The following is a 20,364-nucleotide window of genomic DNA, read 5'->3' on the forward strand; positions in this document are numbered from 1 at the left end:
TTTATACCCAATCATGGCACCCACCTGTTCCCAATTAGCCTGTTCACCTGTGGGATGTTCCAAATAAGTGTTTGATGAGCATTCCTCAACTTTTCTCAGTCTTTTTTGCCACTTGTGCCAGCTTTTTTGTAATATGTTGCAGGCATCAAATTCCAAATGAGCTAATATTTGCAAAAAATAACAATGTTCGAACGTTAAATATCTTGTCTTTGCAGTCTATTCAATTGAATATAGGTTGAAAAGGATTTGCAAATCATTGTGTTCTCTTTTTATTTACCATTTACACAACGTGACAACTTCACTGCTTTTGAGTTTTGTAGTTGAATAAATGTTGGCGACAACACCATAAACTCACTCTTTCTCTATTTGTTTTCCCGTCCATCCCAAAAGCAAACAAGCTTGATGCGCCGGTGTAACCTACGGCTAACTTTAGCTCCACAGCTTGCATGGACTCTCTAAGCCTTTTTGGGGGCTTGTGGTGTTCCAAAGTAGATTTACCTCCAATAACCATTTAATAAATCTCTATCCATTAGACTCGGGAGGCTTCGTAAGAGCTGGCTGCATTAAGCCTGATTATGGGATGTGCGGCAGTGGGAAAAGGTCTATGTGTCAAGTATGTCATCGAGTGATTTATATCCCCGCATGGCATGCGGGGTCTTGTCAGTCGGGACGGAGCACAGTGAGGAAACCTTTGATTGATGCTTACTTTTCCCCTTTGTTGCACAGTGGCCGTCTCGTGGTGACCCTTGACCTCTGGCTGCATCCCCAGCATGGACAGCAAGGGCCCCGCGAGTACCTTCAAGAGGACCTCCCTCAAACGCAGCACATCGGGATCTCAGAAGGTAAGACGCACTGTCAGCAGGTTGGCGATAGAATGATATATTAATATGTTAAAGTTAAAGTACCAATGATTGTCACACACACACTAGGTGTGGCGAAATTATTCTCTACATTTGACCCATCACCCTTGTTCACCCCCTGGGAGGTGAGGGGAGCAGGGAGCAGCAGCGGTGGCCGTGGCCGTGCCCGGGAATCATTTTTGGTGATTTAACCCCCAATTCCAACCCTTGATGCTAAGTGCCAAGCAGGGAAGGTAATGGGTCCCATTTTTTATGTCTTTGGTATGACTCGGCCGGGGTTTGAACTCTCAACCTACCGATCTCAGGGTGGACACTCTAACATGTGGGTACTGTAAATCAGTGTTTTTCAACCTTTTCTGAGCTAAGGCACTTTTTTTTTTCATTGGAAAAAATCTCAAGGCACACCACCAGCAGAAATCATTGAAAAATGAAACTCAGCAGCCGATATTGACGAATAAAAAGTTGATTAGAATAGAATAGAGTTTTATTGTCATTACAGTGCACAGGTTCAAAGAACAACAAAACTGGAGCAGATCCCCTAAGGCAGTGTTTTTCAACCTTTTTTGAGCCAAGGCACATTTTTTGTGTTGAAAAAATGCAGAGGCACACCACCAGCAGAAATCATTAAAAAACGAAACTCAAAGTCGTTGTCGCAAGTGTTGTATATGAATTCAAACCATAACCAAGCATGCATCACTATAGCTCTAGTCTCAAAGTAGGTGTACTGTCACCACCTGTCACATCACACCCCAACCTATTTGGAGTTTATTGCTGTTTTCCTGTGTGTAGTGTTTTAGTTCTTGTCTTGCGCTCCTATTTTGGTGGCTTTTTCTCTTTTTTTGGTATTTTCCAGTAGAAGTTTCATGTCTTCCTTTGAGTGATATGTCCCGCATCTACTTTGTTTTAGCAATCAAGAATATTTCAGTTGTTTTTATCCTTCTTTGTGGGGACATTGTTGATTGTCATGTACATTGTGGACGCCGTTTTTTCTCCACAGTAAGTCTTTGCTGTCGTCCAGCATTCTGTTTTTGTTTACTTTGTAGCCAGTTCAGTTTTAGTTTTGTTCTGCATCGCCTTCCCAAGCTTCAATGCCTTTTCTTAGGGGCACTCACCTTTTGTTTATTTTTGGTTTAAGCATTAGATACCTTTTTACCTGCACACTGCCTCCCGCTGTTTCCAACATCTACAAAGCAATTAGCTACTGGCTGCCACCTACTGATATGGAAGAGTATTACACGGTTACTCTGCCGAGCTCTAGACAGCACAGACACTCAACAACAACACATCATTTGCAGACTATAATTACTGGTTTGCAAAAAAATTTTTTAACCCAAATAGGTGAAATTAGATAATCTCCCACAGCACACCAGACCGTATCTCACGGCACACTAGTGTGCCGCGGCACAGTGGTTGAAAAACACTGCCCTAAGGTGCATACACAATAATTTAGTAATTATTTTTATACTTTAGTAAGTATTTGTTCTCGCAATTGTTGGATATGAGTTTAAACTATAACCAAGCATGCATGACTATAGCTCTTGTCTCAAAGTAAGTGTACTGTCACATCACACCCTGACTTATTTTGAGTTTTTTGCTGTTTTCCTGTGTGTAGTCTTGTCTTGCGCTCCTATTTCGGTGGCTTTTCCTGTTTTGTTGGTATTTTCCTGTAGCAGTTCCATGTCTTCCTTTAAAGGCTATTCCCCGCACCTGCTTTGTTGTCGCAATCAAGAATATTTAAGTTGTGCGGACGCTATCCTTCTTTGTGGGGACATTGTTGATTGACATGACACTTGGTGTATGTATACTGACTTGTCATTATCATCCATTATCATATGTTATACTTGTTCCGAAATTGTCATGTATCCCTCAAATCTGCTGCTGAAACTTGGACTATATAACCAACATATATAACCAACATATAATCAATCAATCAATCAAAGTTTACTTATATAGCCCTAAATCACGAGTGTCTTAAAAGGCTGCACAAGCCACAACGACATCCTCGGCTCAGATCCCACATCAGAGCAAGGAAAAACTCAACCCAATGGGATGACAATGAGAAACCTTGGAGGGGACCGCAGATGTGGGGACCCCCCGCCCCCGTGGGCGACCGGTGCAATGGACGTCGAGTGGATCTAGCATAATATTGTGAGAGTCCAGTCCATAGTGGATCTAACGTAATAGTGTGAGAGTCCAGTCCATTGTGGATCTAACATAATAGTGTGAGAGTCCAGTCCATAGTGGATCTAGCATAATATTGTGAGAGTCCAGTCCATAGTGGATCTAACATAATATTGTGAGAATCCAGTCCATAGTGGATCTAACATAATATTGTGAGAGTCCAGTCCATAGTGCATCTAACATAATAGTGAGAGTCCAGTCCATCGTGGATCTAACATAATATTGTGAGAGTCCAGTCCATAGTGGATCTAACATAATATTGTGAGAGTCCAGTCCATAGTGGATCTAACATAATATTGTGAGAGTCCAGTCCATAGTGGATCTAACTTAATATTGTGAGAGTCCAGTCCATAGTGGATCTAACATAATAGTGAGAGTCCAGTCCATAGTGGGGCCAGCAGGAGACCATCCCGAATGGAGACAGGTCAGCAGCGCAGAGATGTCCCCAACCGATGCACAGATGAGCGGTCCACCCCGCGTCCCGACTTTGGACAGCCAGCGCTTTATCCGTGGCCACCGAACCTGTGCCCCCCACTCCACGAAGAAGAGAGGGGCAGAGCAGAAAAAAAAGGCAGATCAACTGGTCTAAAAAATATAATTTACAATATAAGTTGATTGTAAATTAGGGGCGGGACATGGATAAGCATTCTTGCTTTTTTCCCCGTGTCCCTTTTCGGTGGGTGCCGTTGCATGTCTGTCAAACTACAAAGAGTGATGAAGTGTTGCTATATATGTCTGTCTGCCGAAATAAATACATTCATTCATTCATGTACTTTGTGGACGCCGTCTGCTCCACGCGCGGTAAGTCTTTGCTGTCGTCCAGCATTCTGTTTTTGTTTACTTTGCAGCCAGTTCAGTTTTAGTTTTGTTCTGCATAGCCTTCCCGAAGCTTCAATGCCTTCTCTTAGCGGCACTCGCCTTTTGTTTATTTTTAGTTTAAGCGTTAGATACCTTTTTACCTGCACGCTGCCTCCTGCATATTGTGATCACGACAAACCATGTTCCCGACATCTACAAAGCAATTAGCTACCTGCTGCCACCTACTGATATGGAAGAGTATTACATGGTTACTCTGCCGAGCTCTAGACAGCACCGACACTCAACTACAGCACATTATTTGCGGGTTATGATTACTGGTGTGCAAAAAATGTTTTTAACCCAATTAGGTGAAATTACATAATCTCCCACGGCACACCAGACAGTGGTTGAAAAACACTGCACTAAGGAACGGCACATTATTTGCAAATTATAATTATTGATTTGCAAAAAATATATTTTGGACCAATTAGGTGAAGTTGCATAATTTCCCACGGCACACCAGACAATATCTCACGGCACACTACAGTGGTTGAAAAATACTGCTGTTGATGACACTTTAGTTTGACTTTTACTTGATCTTTTTGTCGTTGTTCTTACCCAATCATGTTTGAGGACCGCTGATGAAAAAGTGCAAATTGGCGTGCGCGTGTTACGGCCTGCAAACATGCTGTTAAGTGAAGATGAGCGGGGTTCAAGTCAAAGCCACTTTAATCCCTCATAATGGCGCAGTATGACAACCACCACCACCCATTAAATGATCCTGTGATCTGTTTCATGCTTCCATGTGATTAACACTCCCGTTAAGAAGTCCTTGAAAGCAAGTTATTTTGTATATGCCATCACGTGACTGCTACCAGTTCAAACAGCGAGTCTGGTGAACAGTCTTTCCTAAAGGGGAAATATGAAGAAGATGGAAAACAAAGCGTAAAATGGCAGGTAAACCCATTTATTTTAAAAACCTGTCGCGGTTCTGTGCTGTTTCGCGTTTGCAGAAAGTCTTGCACTGTGCACTTCAGCATCCCCTGATCCCTCTCTGTCGGTTTACGTGGCCTACCACTTCATGGCTGGGTTGCTGTTGTTCCCAAACTCTTCCATTTTCTTATAGTAAAGCCGACAGTTGACTTTGGAATATTTAGGAGGGAGGAAATTTCACGACTGGATTTGTTGCACAGGTGGCATCCTATAACAGTTCTACGCTGGAAATCACTGAGAGCGGCCCATTCTTTCACAAATGTTTGTAGAAACAGTCTCCATGCCTAAGTGCTTGATTTTATACACCTGTGGCCGGGCCAAGTGATTAGGACACCTGATTCTCATCATTTGGATGGGTGGCCAAATACTTTTGGCAATATAGTATATATATATATATATATATATATATATATATATATATATATATATATATATATATATGTATGTGTTTATATACTGTATGTATATATAGGTAAATATATATATACTGTGTGTGTATATATCAATCAATCAATGTTTATTTATATAGCCCTAAATCACAAGTGTCTCAAAGGGCTGCACAAGCCACAACGACATCCTCGGTATAGCCCACATAAGGGCAAGGAAAAACTCACCCCAGTGGGACGTCGATGTGAATGACTATGAGAAACCTTGGAGAGGACCGCATATGTGGGTAACCCCCACCCTCTAGGGAGACCGAATGCAATGGATGTCGAGTGGGTCTAACATAATATTGTGAGAGTCCAGTCCATAGTGGATCCAGCATAACAGTAAGAGTCCAGTCCACAGTGGGGTCAGCAGGAAACCATCCCGAGCGGAGACGGGTCAGCAGCGCAGAGATGTTCCCAACCGATATACAGGCGAGCGGTCCACCCCGGTATATATGTACTGTATACATATGTGTGTATATATATATTTATATTTAATCAATCAATCAATCAATCAATCAATGTTTATTTATATAGCTCTAAATCACAAGTGTCTCAAAGAGCTGCACAAGCCACAACGACATCTATATCTATATATATATATATATATATATATATATATATATATATATATATATATTAGCGCTGCAACTAACGATTAATTTGATAATCGATTAATCTGTCGATTATTGCTTCGATTAATCGATTAATAATCGGATAAAAGAGACAAATTACATTTCTATCCTTTCCAGTATTTTATTGAAAAAAAACAGCATACTGGCGCCATGTTCTTTCAACTTGCCAAATAAAACAAGGAAAATGTTACAAAAATGCACACTTTTGACACCCCTGCTATAGATAATAACAAATTAAAATCGATAAATCTATGGATAAAAAACAGAGCCTGACGACGCATGCACGTTCATCACAACTCTCTTGCTCTCTCTGTCTCTGCCCCTCCCTCACCAATGCTGCTGCACGCACAATTTGTTGTGTTTTTAACCTTCTTAACCCTGAACGTACATTGAAAATACACGCAACCCTAACTCAAAATGCCGGACATTTGAGGCATTTAAGAAACACCGCCCGACAGCCCTGCAAAAGAGGACTTGTCCGGTGAAAAGAGGACGTATGGTCAGCACCTAGCTTCACCGGACATGTCCTCCTTTGCGGAGCTGTCAGGGCGGAGTTTCTTAAATGACTCAAATGTCCGCCATTTTGAGTATTGTTTACACAACGTGCAGTACGCTACTTAATATGTCCGTGTGGAAACTCGTTCGGCACACCTCCGAAACGAAACCCCCGTACCGAAACGGTTCGATAGAAATACACGTACCGTTACACCCCTATTATTTTGATTATTGTTTCTCAGCTGTTTGCAAATGTCGCAGTTTATAAATAAAAGTAAAAAAAAAAAAAAACGTAGCTTGTGCGCATGTGCATAGCATAGATCCAACGAATCGATGACTAAATTAATCGCCAACTATTTTTATAATCGATTTTAATTGATTTAATCGATTAGTTGTTGCAGCCTTAATATATATATATATATATATATATATATATATATATATATATATATATATATATATATATATATATATATATATATATATATATATATATATATATATACACACACACACATATACACAGTCTGGCTCATAAGTTTACATACCCTGGAGAATTTTTGATTTCTTGGCCATTCTTCAGAGAATATGAATGATAACACAAGAACCTTTCTTCCACTCATGCTTAATGGTTGTGTGAAGCTATTTATTGGCAAACTGTGTTGACTCTTTTTAAATCAAAATGCCAAAAGAAAGTACCCAAATGACCCTGATCAAAAGTTTACATACCCCAGTGACTTTGATCTGATAACATGCACAAAAGTTGACACAAACAGGTTTGAATGGCTAATCAAGGTTCCAATCCTCACCTGTGACATGTTTGTTTGTAATTAATGTGTGTGTATAAAAGGTCAGTGAGTTTGTGAGCTTCTGACAGACCATTGCATCTTTCATCCAGTGCTGCACAGATGTTTCTGGATTCTGAGTCATGGGGAAGGCAAAATAACTGTCAAAGGATCTGCGAGAAAAGGTAATTGAACTGCATAAAACAGGAAATGGGTATAAAAAGATATCCAAATAATTGAGAATGCCAATCAGCAGTGTTCAAACGCTGATTTAGAAGTGGAAAATGAGGGATTCAGGTAGACCAGCAAAGATTTCAGCCACAACTGCCAGGAAAATTGTTTAAGATGCAAAGAAAAATCCACAAATAACTTCACCTGAAATACAGGACTCTCTGAAAAATTGTGGTGTGGCTGTTTCAAGATGCACAATAAGGAGGCATTTGAAGAAAATGGGCTGCATGGTCGAGTCGCCAGAAGAAAGCCATCACTCCAAATTACTTTGTTGCAGAAGTTTTGAGGCTTGTCTCTGTGCTGTTTGGCGTAGTGTAAGCGGGATACTTTGTGACATTTGCGCAGAAATGGCTTCCTTTTATACCCCTTTCCTGTTTTATGCAGTTGAATTACCTTTTCTCACAGATCCTTTGACACTTCTTTTGCCTTCCCCATGACTCAGAATCCAGAAACATCTGTGCGGCACTGGATGAAAGATGCAATAGTCTGTCAGAAGCTCAGAAACTCACTGACCTTTTATACACAAACATTAATTACAAACAAACAGGTCACAGGTGAGGATTGGAACCTTGATTAGCCATTCAAACCTGTTTATGTCAACTTTTGCGCATGTTATCAGATCAAAGTCACTGGGGTATGTAAACTTTTGATCAGGTTCATTTGGGTACTTTCTTTTGCCATTTTTATTTAAAAAGAGTAAACACAGTTGTTTGCCAATAAATAGCTTCACACAACCATTAAGCATGAGTGGAAGAAATGTTTTTGTGTTATCATTCATATTCTCTGAGGAATGGCCAAGAAATCATAAATTCTCCCAGGGTATGTAAATTTATGAGCACAACTGTATATATAATATACATAGTAAATATATATTAGTACAGGCCAAAAGTTTGGACACACCTTCTCATTCAATGTGTTTTCTTTATTTTCATGACTATTTACATTGTAGATTGTCACATCAAAACTATGAATGAGCACATGTGGAGTTATGTACTTAACAAAAAAAGGTGAATATAGGGGATATATATATATATATATATATATATATATATATATATATATATATATATATATATATATACAGTATAATGTGTATGTATGTCTTAAAACAACTTTCCATGGAAGTTGAACGTAGCTCACATGTTAACAAACATGCTCTGGGTAAAAAAGATCACATGTCAGTCAGCACATAATCTGCCCGCTGACCTTTTTGCTCTCTCAATAAGAAACAAAAGCTTTAAGGCTCAGCCGTTCTAAAAGAAATACCCGAGGTTATGGAGGGAGTCCGTTTGACTCCCTCCATAACCTCGAGTCGGATCCACCAATTATTTACGTTTGTTGTTCAAACTTCTCATTTCAAATGTTCCACAATATGTCCTTTGTTACAAGGAGGTCTTATGACTGCATCAGGCTCCAGTCAGGAGAGAGATGATGCTTTAGGCCTGAGGTCAGCACTACGCTCTATAAAACTTCTGGTAAAACCGATGGGAATATTTTCAACGTGGTTTGTTTTTCTGCACAGGAGCACAAATCGCCATACCTCAACTGAACTATATCGTGAGAAAATGATTTGTATACAATGATTTTATACATTAGTGCTATGCTGGCCTTTGTAGGGCGCTCTCTTCCAGAAATGTCAAATATAAACACTTTTGATCCTGATGAAAGTATGAGGAGAATAAAAAAATATACACTGTGTCCCAAGAAAAATGGTACTGTATTTTCCGGGCTATAGAGCACACCGTTTTATAAGCCGCAGCCACTGAATTTTTTGTATTAGCCACGCCAGGCTATAAGCCGCAGATATATACGTTGTGAAATTGGTTATTTACATAGAAAGATTTTGTAAATGTTTATTTACATACCCTAATTGCTTCCAAAGTGTGCCTGTCACACAGCAGTAAAACGGCTGATCAAACAAAACAGAAGTCATCGTCATGGACCCACTCGCTGCAGAAGCTCGCTTTCCAATCAGCGAAACGAATAAGTCCAGATGTTTTGGTCGCCTCTTATAGGATTCACTGTGACATTCACCAGGCTAAACAGCAGTTAGGAGGCCCTGAAACCCAATTTTTGCTCGTAACCTAAATACTAACAATTGGCATAGAGACCGAAAAACCTGTAAGCTTGGTCACTCTTAACCCAATATACCACTTTATGGCCCATTGTACATTTAAATTTTTTGTAACATTTTAACAAATAAAATAAATAAATACAAAAAAACAACAACAACAAAAAAAAACATATTGTACTGCATTTAGTTGAGATAATAATGAGTCATATATTGGAATATGGGATCAATTTTTTAAATGTGTTTTAACTATTAAATGAACCTAAAATATGACTTATTTTATCTTTGTGGAAAATATTGGACACAATGTGTTGTCAAGCTTATGAGATGCGATGCAAGTGTAAGTCACTTATTGTTCATTTTTAAAATGTTTTTATTTTATTTTTTATAAATAGCAGTGATGATAATGTAAATGAGGGATTTGTAATCACTGCTATGTTGGAATTCTTATTAATAGTGATACTGTTGTTGAAATTATTCATTTTTGTTTGACTACTTTTGGATTGTTTTGTATCATGTTTGTGTGTTCTCTCAATTGCTCTGTTAATTGCTATTCTGAATGTTGCTGGGTCGGGTTTGGTTTTGGAATTGGAATTGCATTATTATTGTATTGTGTATTTTGTTGGACTAAATAATAAAAAATAAAAAATGTTGTACAATGGCGACTTTATTATTGCATTGTAATTGTAATACTAAATTCTAACTGTTAAACAAATTTTAATTATGAAGTAGTTTATAAATGTTTTTTTAAATAGGTTAATATTGATATCCTTTAAGTTGATGTGGTAAACCTTTTGCGATTTTGAGGAAATTATTGTATGTATGTTTATGTTTTTTATGGATGTATGTGAGTTTTTTGTTAAGTTTTCCTCATTTTAAATATACTCAAGTTAAAGTAAGCAGCAAAAAATATATTCCAATGTCAAATCCTGCTTAGTGGAGTGCATAATGCAGTAGTACACTCCATAAAAGAGCTGACAATATGTATACAGTATATACAGTACAAGCCAAAAGTTTGGACACACCTTCTTATTCAATGTGTTTTCTTTGTTTTCATGACTATTTACATTGTAGATTGTCACATCAAAACTATGAATGAACACATGTGGAGTTATGTACTTAACAACAAAATAACTGAAAACATGTTTTATATTCTAGTTTCTTCAAAATAGCCAAGAGGTAGTCACCTGAAATGGTTTTCACTTCACAGGTGTGCTTGAAGCTCATGGAGAGAATGCCAAGAGTGTGCAAAGCAGTAATCAGAGCAAAGGGTGGCTATTTTGAAGAAACTAGAATATAAAATATGTTTTCAGTTATTTCACCTTTTTTTGTTAAGTACATAACTCCACATGTGTTCATTTTATAGTTTTGATGTGACAATCTACAATGTAAAAAGTCATGAAAATAAAGATTGAATGAGGTGTGTCCAAACTTTTGGCCTGTACTGTGTGTTAAAAAACTTAAAAAATAAAAATACTAAAAACTGTAGTGAAATGATCTGCCGACACAGCGATTTAATTTGACTTGATACGACATCCTAAACTAAGATTAGAAAATAGCATGAATTTTAAGATAAACATAAATATTTTATTGTGAAAACGTGCATTATTCAACTTGAAATTTCTTAAATTAAGCATCCTCGGGATGTTGCAGAATCTTTAATCAAGATGTTCAATGTGGGGGAAACTAATAGTTCTCTTATTTGAATATTTTTTTTCTCAGTCAGTTTTAACATTTTTAAACTATCCATCCATACATCCATCCAATTTCTACCGCTTGTCCCTAGATAATTAAGATCATGATGACTAAAATTAATATATGTAAATAGCCCTTAAAACTAGGGATATTTCAAGAAATACATTTTTAAAGTGGCAAATAATTTGCTGTGTAATGGAAAAAGATTGCGATAAAACCGTTTCCAGGTGTATTTTTACTCATAGTGCAAAACCCAAAAGCAGTGAAGTTGTCACGTTGTGTAAATGGTAAATAAAAACAGAATACAATGATTTGCAAATCCTTTTCAACTTATATTCAATTGAATAGACTGCAAAGACAAGATATTTAATGTTCCAACTGGTAAACTTTGTTATTTTTTGCAAATATTAGCTCATTTGGAATTTGATGCCTGCAACATCATGTTGCAGGCATCAAATCCCAGCTTTTTTGAAACATGTTACATGTTTCAAAAAAGCTGGCACAAGTGGCAAAAAAGACTGAGAAAGTTGAGGAATGCTCATCAAACATTTATTTGGAACATCCTACAGGTGAACAGGCTAATTGAGAAAACAAGGATGGGGCGAGGGTCACCACTTGGTGAACAAATGCATGAGCAAATTCTAGAACAGTATAAGGATAACTTTTCTCAACCAGCTATTGCAAGGAATTTAGGGATTTCACCATCTACGGTCCGTAATATCATCAAAAGGTTCAGAGAATTTGGGTAAATCACTGCACTTAAGTGGCAAGGCCGGTGACCTTGGATCCCTCAGACGATACTGCATCAAAAAGCGACATCAGTGTGTAAAGGATATCACCACATGGGCTCAGGAACACTTCAGAAAACCACTGTCAGTAACTACAGTTGGTTGCTACATCTGTAAGTGCAAGTTAAAACTCTACTATGCAAAGCGAAAAGCCATTTATCAACAACACCCAGAAACGCCGCCGGTTCATCTAAGATGGACTGATGCAAAGTGGAAAAGTGTTCTGTGGTCTGACGAGCTTCAAATATTGGTCTCTTCAGTTCCCAGTGTTGTTAAAAGGAAAGGCCATGTAACACAGTGGTAAAAATGCCCCTGTGACAACTTTTTTGCAATGTGTTGCTGCTATTAAATTGTAAGTTAATGATTATTTGCAAAAAAAAATGAAGTTTCTCAGTCCGAACATTAAATATCTTGTCTTTGCAGTCGATTCAATTGAATATAAGTTGAAAAGGATTTGCAAATCATTGTATTCTGTTTTTATTTACTATTTACACAACGTGACAACTTCACTGCTTTTGGGTTTTGTAATATCAAATATATATAGCATTGGCTTTAAAATGTGGCAAAGTAGAAATAAATATTGAAATAAACTTACACAAGTAATAGTAGAATTATTAAATGTCACTTGTATTTCTTATTGAATGACTTACAGCCAAGTAGTTCAAAAGTGTGTTTAAACTGTCTATAAACCCAAGATGGCGTGTCCTGGGTGGGACATTCCTCGGTGGGCCGACCGCTTTAAAACATGTCTCATGACACTGGCGTCCACTAATCAGCGACATGTTGCTCTCATGTGATGGCTAACTGGATTTTCCAAGCCAGGACGACAAATCGGCGCTTTTACTGAATTGGGGGAGAAAAAAACAACAAAAAAAACTGTTGATGCAAATTTGTTCACCACGAGCTCGTATCCCGTGGGTGTGACACTCGTGTACCTCACCCTCCCGACCCGGTAAAAGGCGGCTTTTCATTCATGCCCTCGTGGGATCCACCACGGGTCTGAAAGATTCCTTAAACGGTAAAGGATTCCACACGGGTTTCCTTCCCGTCACGTCGCATCAGACGCCAACCACGAGCGGCAAAGCCAAGCAATTAGGGGTGGCTTTTATCTTCAACCCTGGTGACATCACATTCCACACTGGACCCCCTAAAAGCCTCCATGATCCATTTCAGCTTGTGCTGACCACACCAGCAAACACATCCTCTGCACACGTCGCCGCTACGCGCCACACTCAGCTACCAAATACAGAAAATGTGTTGGTGTTTTGTTTTTTTTTTGCTCGGGATTCTTGCTTGCTATTTATTTTGGAACAAATTGGCCGTGATCTCCTTTCTCACTAAGCCGTGCGGGTCAGGAGACCTGGCCCATGTGACGCCACGCAGCACAATAAGGCGTGTATGGGCCAATATAGCGTGGCTCTTTCTTTTAAAGCACAATTGCAATTCTCGTTATGTTGGATTTGATGCTGCAGCAAAACAGCTCGTAAAATATACAACAGAATATAAGTACGAGGCTCCCTCGCCACTTTGCACTTTTCCACTTTGCATCGGTCCATCTTAGATGAGCTCGGGCCCAACGAAGCCGGCGGCGTTTCTGGGTGTTGTTGATAAATGGCTTTGCATAGTAGAGTTTTAACTTGCACTTACAGATGTAGCGACCAACTGTAGTTACTGACAGTGGTTTTCTGAAGTGTTCCTGAGCCCATGTGGTGATATCCTTTACACGCTGATGTCGCTTTTTGATGCAGTACCGCCTGAGTGATCAAAGGCCACGGGCATTGCTGCTTACGTGCAGTGATTTCTCCAGATTCTCTGAACCTTTTGATGATATTACGGACCGTAGATGGTGAAATCCCTAAATTCCTTGCTCGTTGAGAAATGTTGTTTTTAAACTGTTTGTCAATTTGCTCACGCATTTGTTGACAATGTGGTGACCCTCGCCCCATCCTTGTTTGTGAATGACTGAGCATTTGTGAGCAAATGTGGACTAGTCAGACCACAGAATAATTTTCCACTTTGCATCAGTCCATTTTAGATGAGCTAAGGCCCAGCGAAGCCGGCGGAGTTTCTGGGTGTTGTTGATGAATGGCTTTGACTTTGCATAATAAAGTTTTAACTTGCACTTACAGATGTAGTGACAAACTGTAGTTATTGACAGTGGTTTTCTGAAGTGTTCCTGATTCCATGTGGTGATATCCTTTCCACTCTGATGTCGCTTTTTGATGCAGTACCGCCTGAGTGATCATTCCATGTTGGTTTTCGGCCTTTCTCCAGATTCTCTGAACCGTTTGATGATATTACGGACCGTAGATGGTGAAATCTCTAAATTCCTTGCAATAGCTGGTTGAGAAAGGTTTTTCTTAAACTGTTCAACAATTTGCTCACGCATTTGTTGACAAAGTGGTGACCCTCGCCCCATCCTTGTTTGTGAATGACTGAGCATTTCATGGAAGCTGCTTTTATACCCAATCATGGCACCCACCTGTTCCCAACTTACCTGTTCACCTGTGGGATGTTCCAAATAAGTGTTTGATGAGCATTCCTCAACTTTATCAGTATTTATTGCCACCTTTCCCAACTTCTTTGTCACGTGTTGCTGGCATCAAATTCTAAAGTTAATGATTATTTGCAAAAAAAAAAAAAAATGTTTGATCAGTTTGAACATCAAATATGTTGTCTTTGTAGCATATTCAACTGAATATGGGTTGAAAATGATTCACAAATCATTGTATTCCGTTTATATTTACATCTAACACAATTTCCCAACTCATATGGAAACAGGGTTTGTATATGAGCTCGGGCCCAGCGAAGCCGGGGGCGTTTCTGGGCATTTGTTGACAAAGTATTGACCCTCGCCCTATCCTTGTTTGTGAATGACTGAGCATTTCATGGAAGCTGCTTTTATACCCAATCATGGCACCCGCCTGTTCCCAATTAGCCTGTTCACCTGTGGGATGTTCCAAATAAGTGTTTGATGAGCATTCCTCAACTTTTCTCAGTCTTTTTTGCCACTTGTGCCAGCTTTTTTGAAACGTGTTGCAGGCATCAAATTCCAAATGAGCTAATATTTGCAAAAAATAACAAAGTTTACCAGTTCGAACGTTAAGTATCTTGTCCTTGCAGTCTATTCAATTGAGTATAGGTTGAAAAGGATTTGCAAATCAATGTATTCTGTTTTTATTTACAATTTACACAACATGACAACTTCACTGGTTTTGGGTTTTGTACTGTGAGTAAAAATACACCTGCAAACTGTTTGATTGCAATCTTTTTCCATTACACAGCAAATTATTTGCCACTTTAAAAAATTTATTTCTTGAAATATCCCTTTTTTAAGAGCTATTTACTTAGTTTTAGTCATCATGATCTTAATTTTAGCATGGAAATTGTATTTTGTCTATTCTCGTTTAAAAATGTTAAAACTAAGAAAATAACTATTCAAATAAGAGAACTATAAATTTTCCCCACATTGAACATCTTGTTTAAAGATTTTTGCAACATCCCGAGGATGCTTAATTTAAGAAATTGCAAGTTGAGTAATGCTTTTTTGAAACATGTTGCAGGCATCAAATTCCAAATGCGCTAATATTTTCAAAAAATAACAAAGTTTACCAGTTCAAACGTTAAGAATCTTGTCTTTGCAGTCTATTCAATTGAGCATAGGTTGAAAAGGATTTTTTTTTTTTTACGATTTACACAACATGCCAACTTCACTGGTTTTGGGTTTTGTAAAAACGTAGTTTAAAAGGCTCATGTAACCGGCGAGAGAGATGTCAAACCTCCTCACAAGTGTTCCATTGTGTCCTAAACACAGCATGTTTGGAATGAAAGTTGTTTATTGTGTGGAGGCTTGTCTTAATTCTCGTTAATTTGTTTGGTGTGACACAATCTGATCGGCCAAATCTTCAAGGTTCCCTCCCCTTCCCTTTCATTATAAGCACTTTAACGAGGCAGCTGCTTGCTCTCGGGATTTGGCTTTTAATTGCTGTGCTTAATGAGTTTAAATAAGATGAAATGACGACAGTCAAACCCTTTTGGAAGTGCACTTTTTGGTTTGAGGCTAGCTAGTTAGTGTGGTTCCTGTTCAAGTCTGTCTTTTTTTTTTTTTGTGCTCAAAGTGCTTAACCATAAAAGGAGCTCTGGTCAAACCTACTCACATGAGAAAGACTTTGTACTAACTTGCAGCTCAGCTAATGCCTTCATCTGCTTATCTAAGCCCTGCAAAAGCCTTGATAACTTGAAATAGTCTTAATTACTCCTAAAGGTGCATAGTGCATTTTCACACACTGTCCAGAAAGGACACATCATGAGCGACTGTTATCTTCCCCTGCACCAAAACAAGAGTGGAAACAGAGATTAACTGCAATTAGTGTTGCGTGACCTTGCCCCCAACCGGAGTGCAGTCATGTCTTATAACAGGGCGCCTTCCAAAAGAATGCCTGCTTCCAATTCTCTCAATTATGCAAATGCGGGTTGAAATCAAAGTAGCTGAAAATAGGGGGTGGGGGGGTGTAAGAGGAGGGGTTTGCATGTTTTCCAAAAAAAAAAAAAAGGTCTCGAAGCAACAACTGTCCATGCGCAAACAAAAAGAATCTTGCTGCCGGGGGCCACGCAAAGAAAAAGATTTTGGACAAATTGGGAGATTAGGGGCCGCTTATCAGAGTAGATTTATTGTGCCTTGTTCAAGGCCAGGGTGAAAATACCCTACGGGCTTGGGGAAGGGGGTCATGGGACTCCCAAAAGGATTACCTTGAACTGGAGTCATGAGACTGAGGCGAACAAAGAGCCTGCTCACATGCTCATCATATTAGCCGGCCCTCATAAAGTGAACAAGTGTCATGTCCTGTGGGATTCAGTCAGGCTGCAGCAGCAGCAGCAGCAGCAGCCCGCTGGCCAGCACGTCTTGAGAGGCAACTCTGCACGCTGGGACCCACCTGTCTATGTAAGTGGAGCTACCGCTAAACTTTGTATTTCAATCTTTTTCATCATCCATTTATGGCAAAACTCGTAGAAGGTAAAACGTAGCTAGAAAGTGAATTAATTTGTGGGTGAGCGACAGGTTTTATACACACCACACAAACAATTGCAATCTTTAAATACTAATTAAAATTCAAATTAAATTGAAAAATACAATCCTTTTTTTGTTTTTGTTTAATTATTTGTTTCATAATTTTTTTAAATTAAAATCCTTTTTGTATTTTTTTATTAGCTACTTATTAGATATGAATTACAATATTTATTGCAATAAACCAGAATGCAATATATTAAATTTTTCTAGTCCATTGAACATCAATTATGAGGCACAAACTATAAGAAATGTTCTCTCAACTAAAACAAAAAAAACCAATATTGTTATTATTAAACTAGTAGAATGATAAAGTCTACTTTTAGTGCCTGAAGCCTGGAGACAGAACAGTAGCAACATTGTGTTATTGTTACAGACGTCTTGTGATTCCTGATAATAATGTTTTTCTAGTACATTGAACATATTATTATGATTCATAAACAATAACAAATGCTCTCTTAGTTAAAACAGGGAAAAAAACATGATTATTTTTAGACAGTTGAATGATGAAGTCTACTTTCGAACCCCGAAGGCCTGGAGACAGAACAGTAGCAACACTGTGTTACTGTTACAGACGTTGCTTTTCTAGTACATTGAACATATTATTATGAGGCATTAACTATAACAAAATTAAAACAAAGAAACAATATTGTTATTATTAGACCAGTAGAATGATAAAGTCTACTTTTAGTGCCTGAAGCCTGGAGACAGAACCGTAGCAACATTGTGTTATTGTTACAGATGTCTATTGATTCCTGATAATAATGCTTTTCTAGTACATTGAACATATTATTATGATGCATAAACAATAAGAAATGTTCTCCCAATTAAAACAAAAAAATTATTATTGGACTAGTAGAATGATAAAGTCTACTTTTAGTGCCTGAAGCCTGGAGACGGAACAGTAGCAACATTGTGTTATTGTTACAGACGTCTTGTGATTCCTGATAATAATGCTTTTCTCGTACATTGAACATATTATTATGATACATAAACAATAAGAAATGTTCTCTCAGTTAAAACAAAAAACAATATAGTTATTATTAAACTAGTAGAATGATAAAGTCTACTTTTAGTGCCTGAAGCCTGGAGACGGAACAGTAGCAACATTGTGTTATTTTTAGAGACATTGCTTTTCTAGTACATTGAACATATTATTATGATGCATAAACAATAACAAATGCTCTCTCAGTTAAAACGAGAAAAAAAAAACATGATTATTTTTAAACAGTTGAATGATGAAGTCTACTTTCGAACCCCGAAGGCCTGGAAGCAGAACAGTAGCAAGACTGTGTAGTTATTGCAGACGTCTTGTGATTCCCGATCATAAGACATCCGTTAAGAATCAATCAGTGGTGTTTTTTAGTCACACTCGCATCTTGTTCAAAAGCATTTTCTTCGGTAAATACGTTCCAAGCTCATGAAGCAAAAATAATGTTCCTGTTTTTCCAGTGTTTTCACAGCCACCGCCAAGGGTTTTCCTGGAAAGCTGAGCTCCCATCGCTCTACTTTTAATTAGTCATTCACGCTCCACAATGGCCGTCGCACAAACTTTGCTTTCAACTCAGGTTATTTTCTGATCCGAGCTTGGAAACACATCAAACGGGGGTGCAATTGGAAGCCGTTTTTGGACACAGTGTGCGGCCGACTGCTATTGGGTGGCGAAGACTCCCGGTGGCGGCTTCTACTGAGACACTGACACAAACACTTTGTCTTCCTTTTTCTCTCTGTCAGGCCCAGCGAGCTTGGATCGAGAGGACGTTTCTGAAGAGAGAATGTGTTCACATCTTCCCTACCAAGGACCCCACCAGGTAATTGTGGTCTTCTAAAGATGTGTGAGACAAGCTTTTTACTTACTTTTTCTATAAAAGCATACAGTGACTTACTATACAAACTTTAAAAACGTTCCTAACATTCATCACTATTTTCTATAAATATTTGCATTAACTTTTTTTATCTAGACCAGAATATACCCTAACCTTAATTATGGGTTCTATAAATGGTAGTACATACGCCTTCCCAATGTATCATGGGGATATTAGCACCAGATTACAGGACATCCCCAGAATGTACCTACAAACCAGACTATCCCAAAATACACCTTAACGTTTACCACGGTTTAAAAACTAGACTATCCCAAAATATGTCTATGAATGTTCTCATTTATCCAAGTCCTTGTATTCTCAGGGCATTCAATCATTGTTGGCATTGACAGTAGGATTGTTCTTTTGCATCTCAACAGTTGTTTTTTTCACTACAATAGGGCAAAACAATTCTTGCCCTGGCACAACATCATTGTGTTGGAGTATAAATAGTTGGGGGTTTTGGCACCAGCTGCTAGACTAGATCTGACCAATCTGAGTCTTTAAGACTAGATCTGACCAATCTGAGTCTTTAAGACTAGATCTGACCAATCTGAGTCTTTAAGACTAGATCTGACCAATCTAAGTCTTTAAGACTAGATCTGACCAATTTAAGTCTCTAAGACTAGATCTGACCAATGTAAGTCTAAGTCTAAGACTAGAACTGACAAATCTAAGTCTCTAAGACTAGATCTGACCAATCTAAGTCTTTAAGACTAGATCTGACCAATCTAAGTCTTTAAGACTAGATCTGACCAATCTGAGTCTATGAGCATTAACTGATGAAGCCTACTTGGGTGAGAGGCAAAACATCTTCTAAGACAAACCAAACAGTCCAGTTGCGATCGATTGAATTCCCGGAGAATATCCCAAAACACTGTAACACTAACCCTCTGGTAATATGTACAATACAGTATTATATATGGTGTTTACTAAACTGGCCCAAAATATACCATATGGTTCGATTAGCCTTGCATATACCTTAACTTCAGGTTCTGACTCCACCCTAACCCTGGGGTCTAACCTGGACTGGCCCAGAATGTACCATTAACCTATGTGTGTATACTGAACTAGCCCAGATTACACTAGTGTAAGAACCGGACAACACCCTTTATTTAACCTAATTGTAAGGGTAAGAACTAGACAAAACTTAACTTGGGATCTAAACCAGACTAGCCTATCAAACAATCAATCAATCAGAGTTTATTTATATAGCCTTTAATCACAAATGTCTCGAAGGGCTACTAGAATTTTCCCCTAACCCAGTTTGTTGCCTGAACTATCCCAGGATGTACCTAACATAAATAGGTAACATCTCACAAATACCTGGGGTGTAAAGTCTAACCATGAACATCCCTTAACCTCAGGGTACATTAGACAAGTCCATAATAGAACTTCTATATAACTCTTATGTATGCGGTAAAAACTGTCCAATAGCCAAACGTACCCTGAAACCAGTCTTAACGCCACTGTTCAA

General features: G+C 38.5%; 1 protein-coding gene across 4 annotated transcripts in view; it reads left to right on the forward strand.

Moving 5' to 3' along the window:
* Positions 1-724: 724 nt before the first annotated feature.
* The window catches only part of trpm1b (transient receptor potential cation channel, subfamily M, member 1b), a 59,216-nt gene continuing 39,576 nt past the window's right edge, over positions 725-20,364 (forward strand). For 2 of the 4 annotated variants that reach the window (XM_061970351.2, XM_061970352.2), the window contains exons 1-2: positions 725-842; positions 18,760-18,836. In XM_061970351.2, coding sequence (XP_061826335.1) covers positions 771-842; positions 18,760-18,836 — 149 coding nt within the window. In that variant the 5' untranslated portion in view covers positions 725-770. Of the gene's footprint in view, positions 843-16,559; positions 16,903-18,759; positions 18,837-20,364 lie in introns of those variants that run through there. The other 2 variants (XM_061970350.2, XM_061970353.2) reach the window with 2 other exon arrangements.

This window comes from Nerophis lumbriciformis, linkage group LG10 (assembly GCF_033978685.3).
Source record: "Nerophis lumbriciformis linkage group LG10, RoL_Nlum_v2.1, whole genome shotgun sequence".
NCBI lineage: Eukaryota > Metazoa > Chordata > Actinopteri > Syngnathiformes > Syngnathidae > Nerophis > Nerophis lumbriciformis.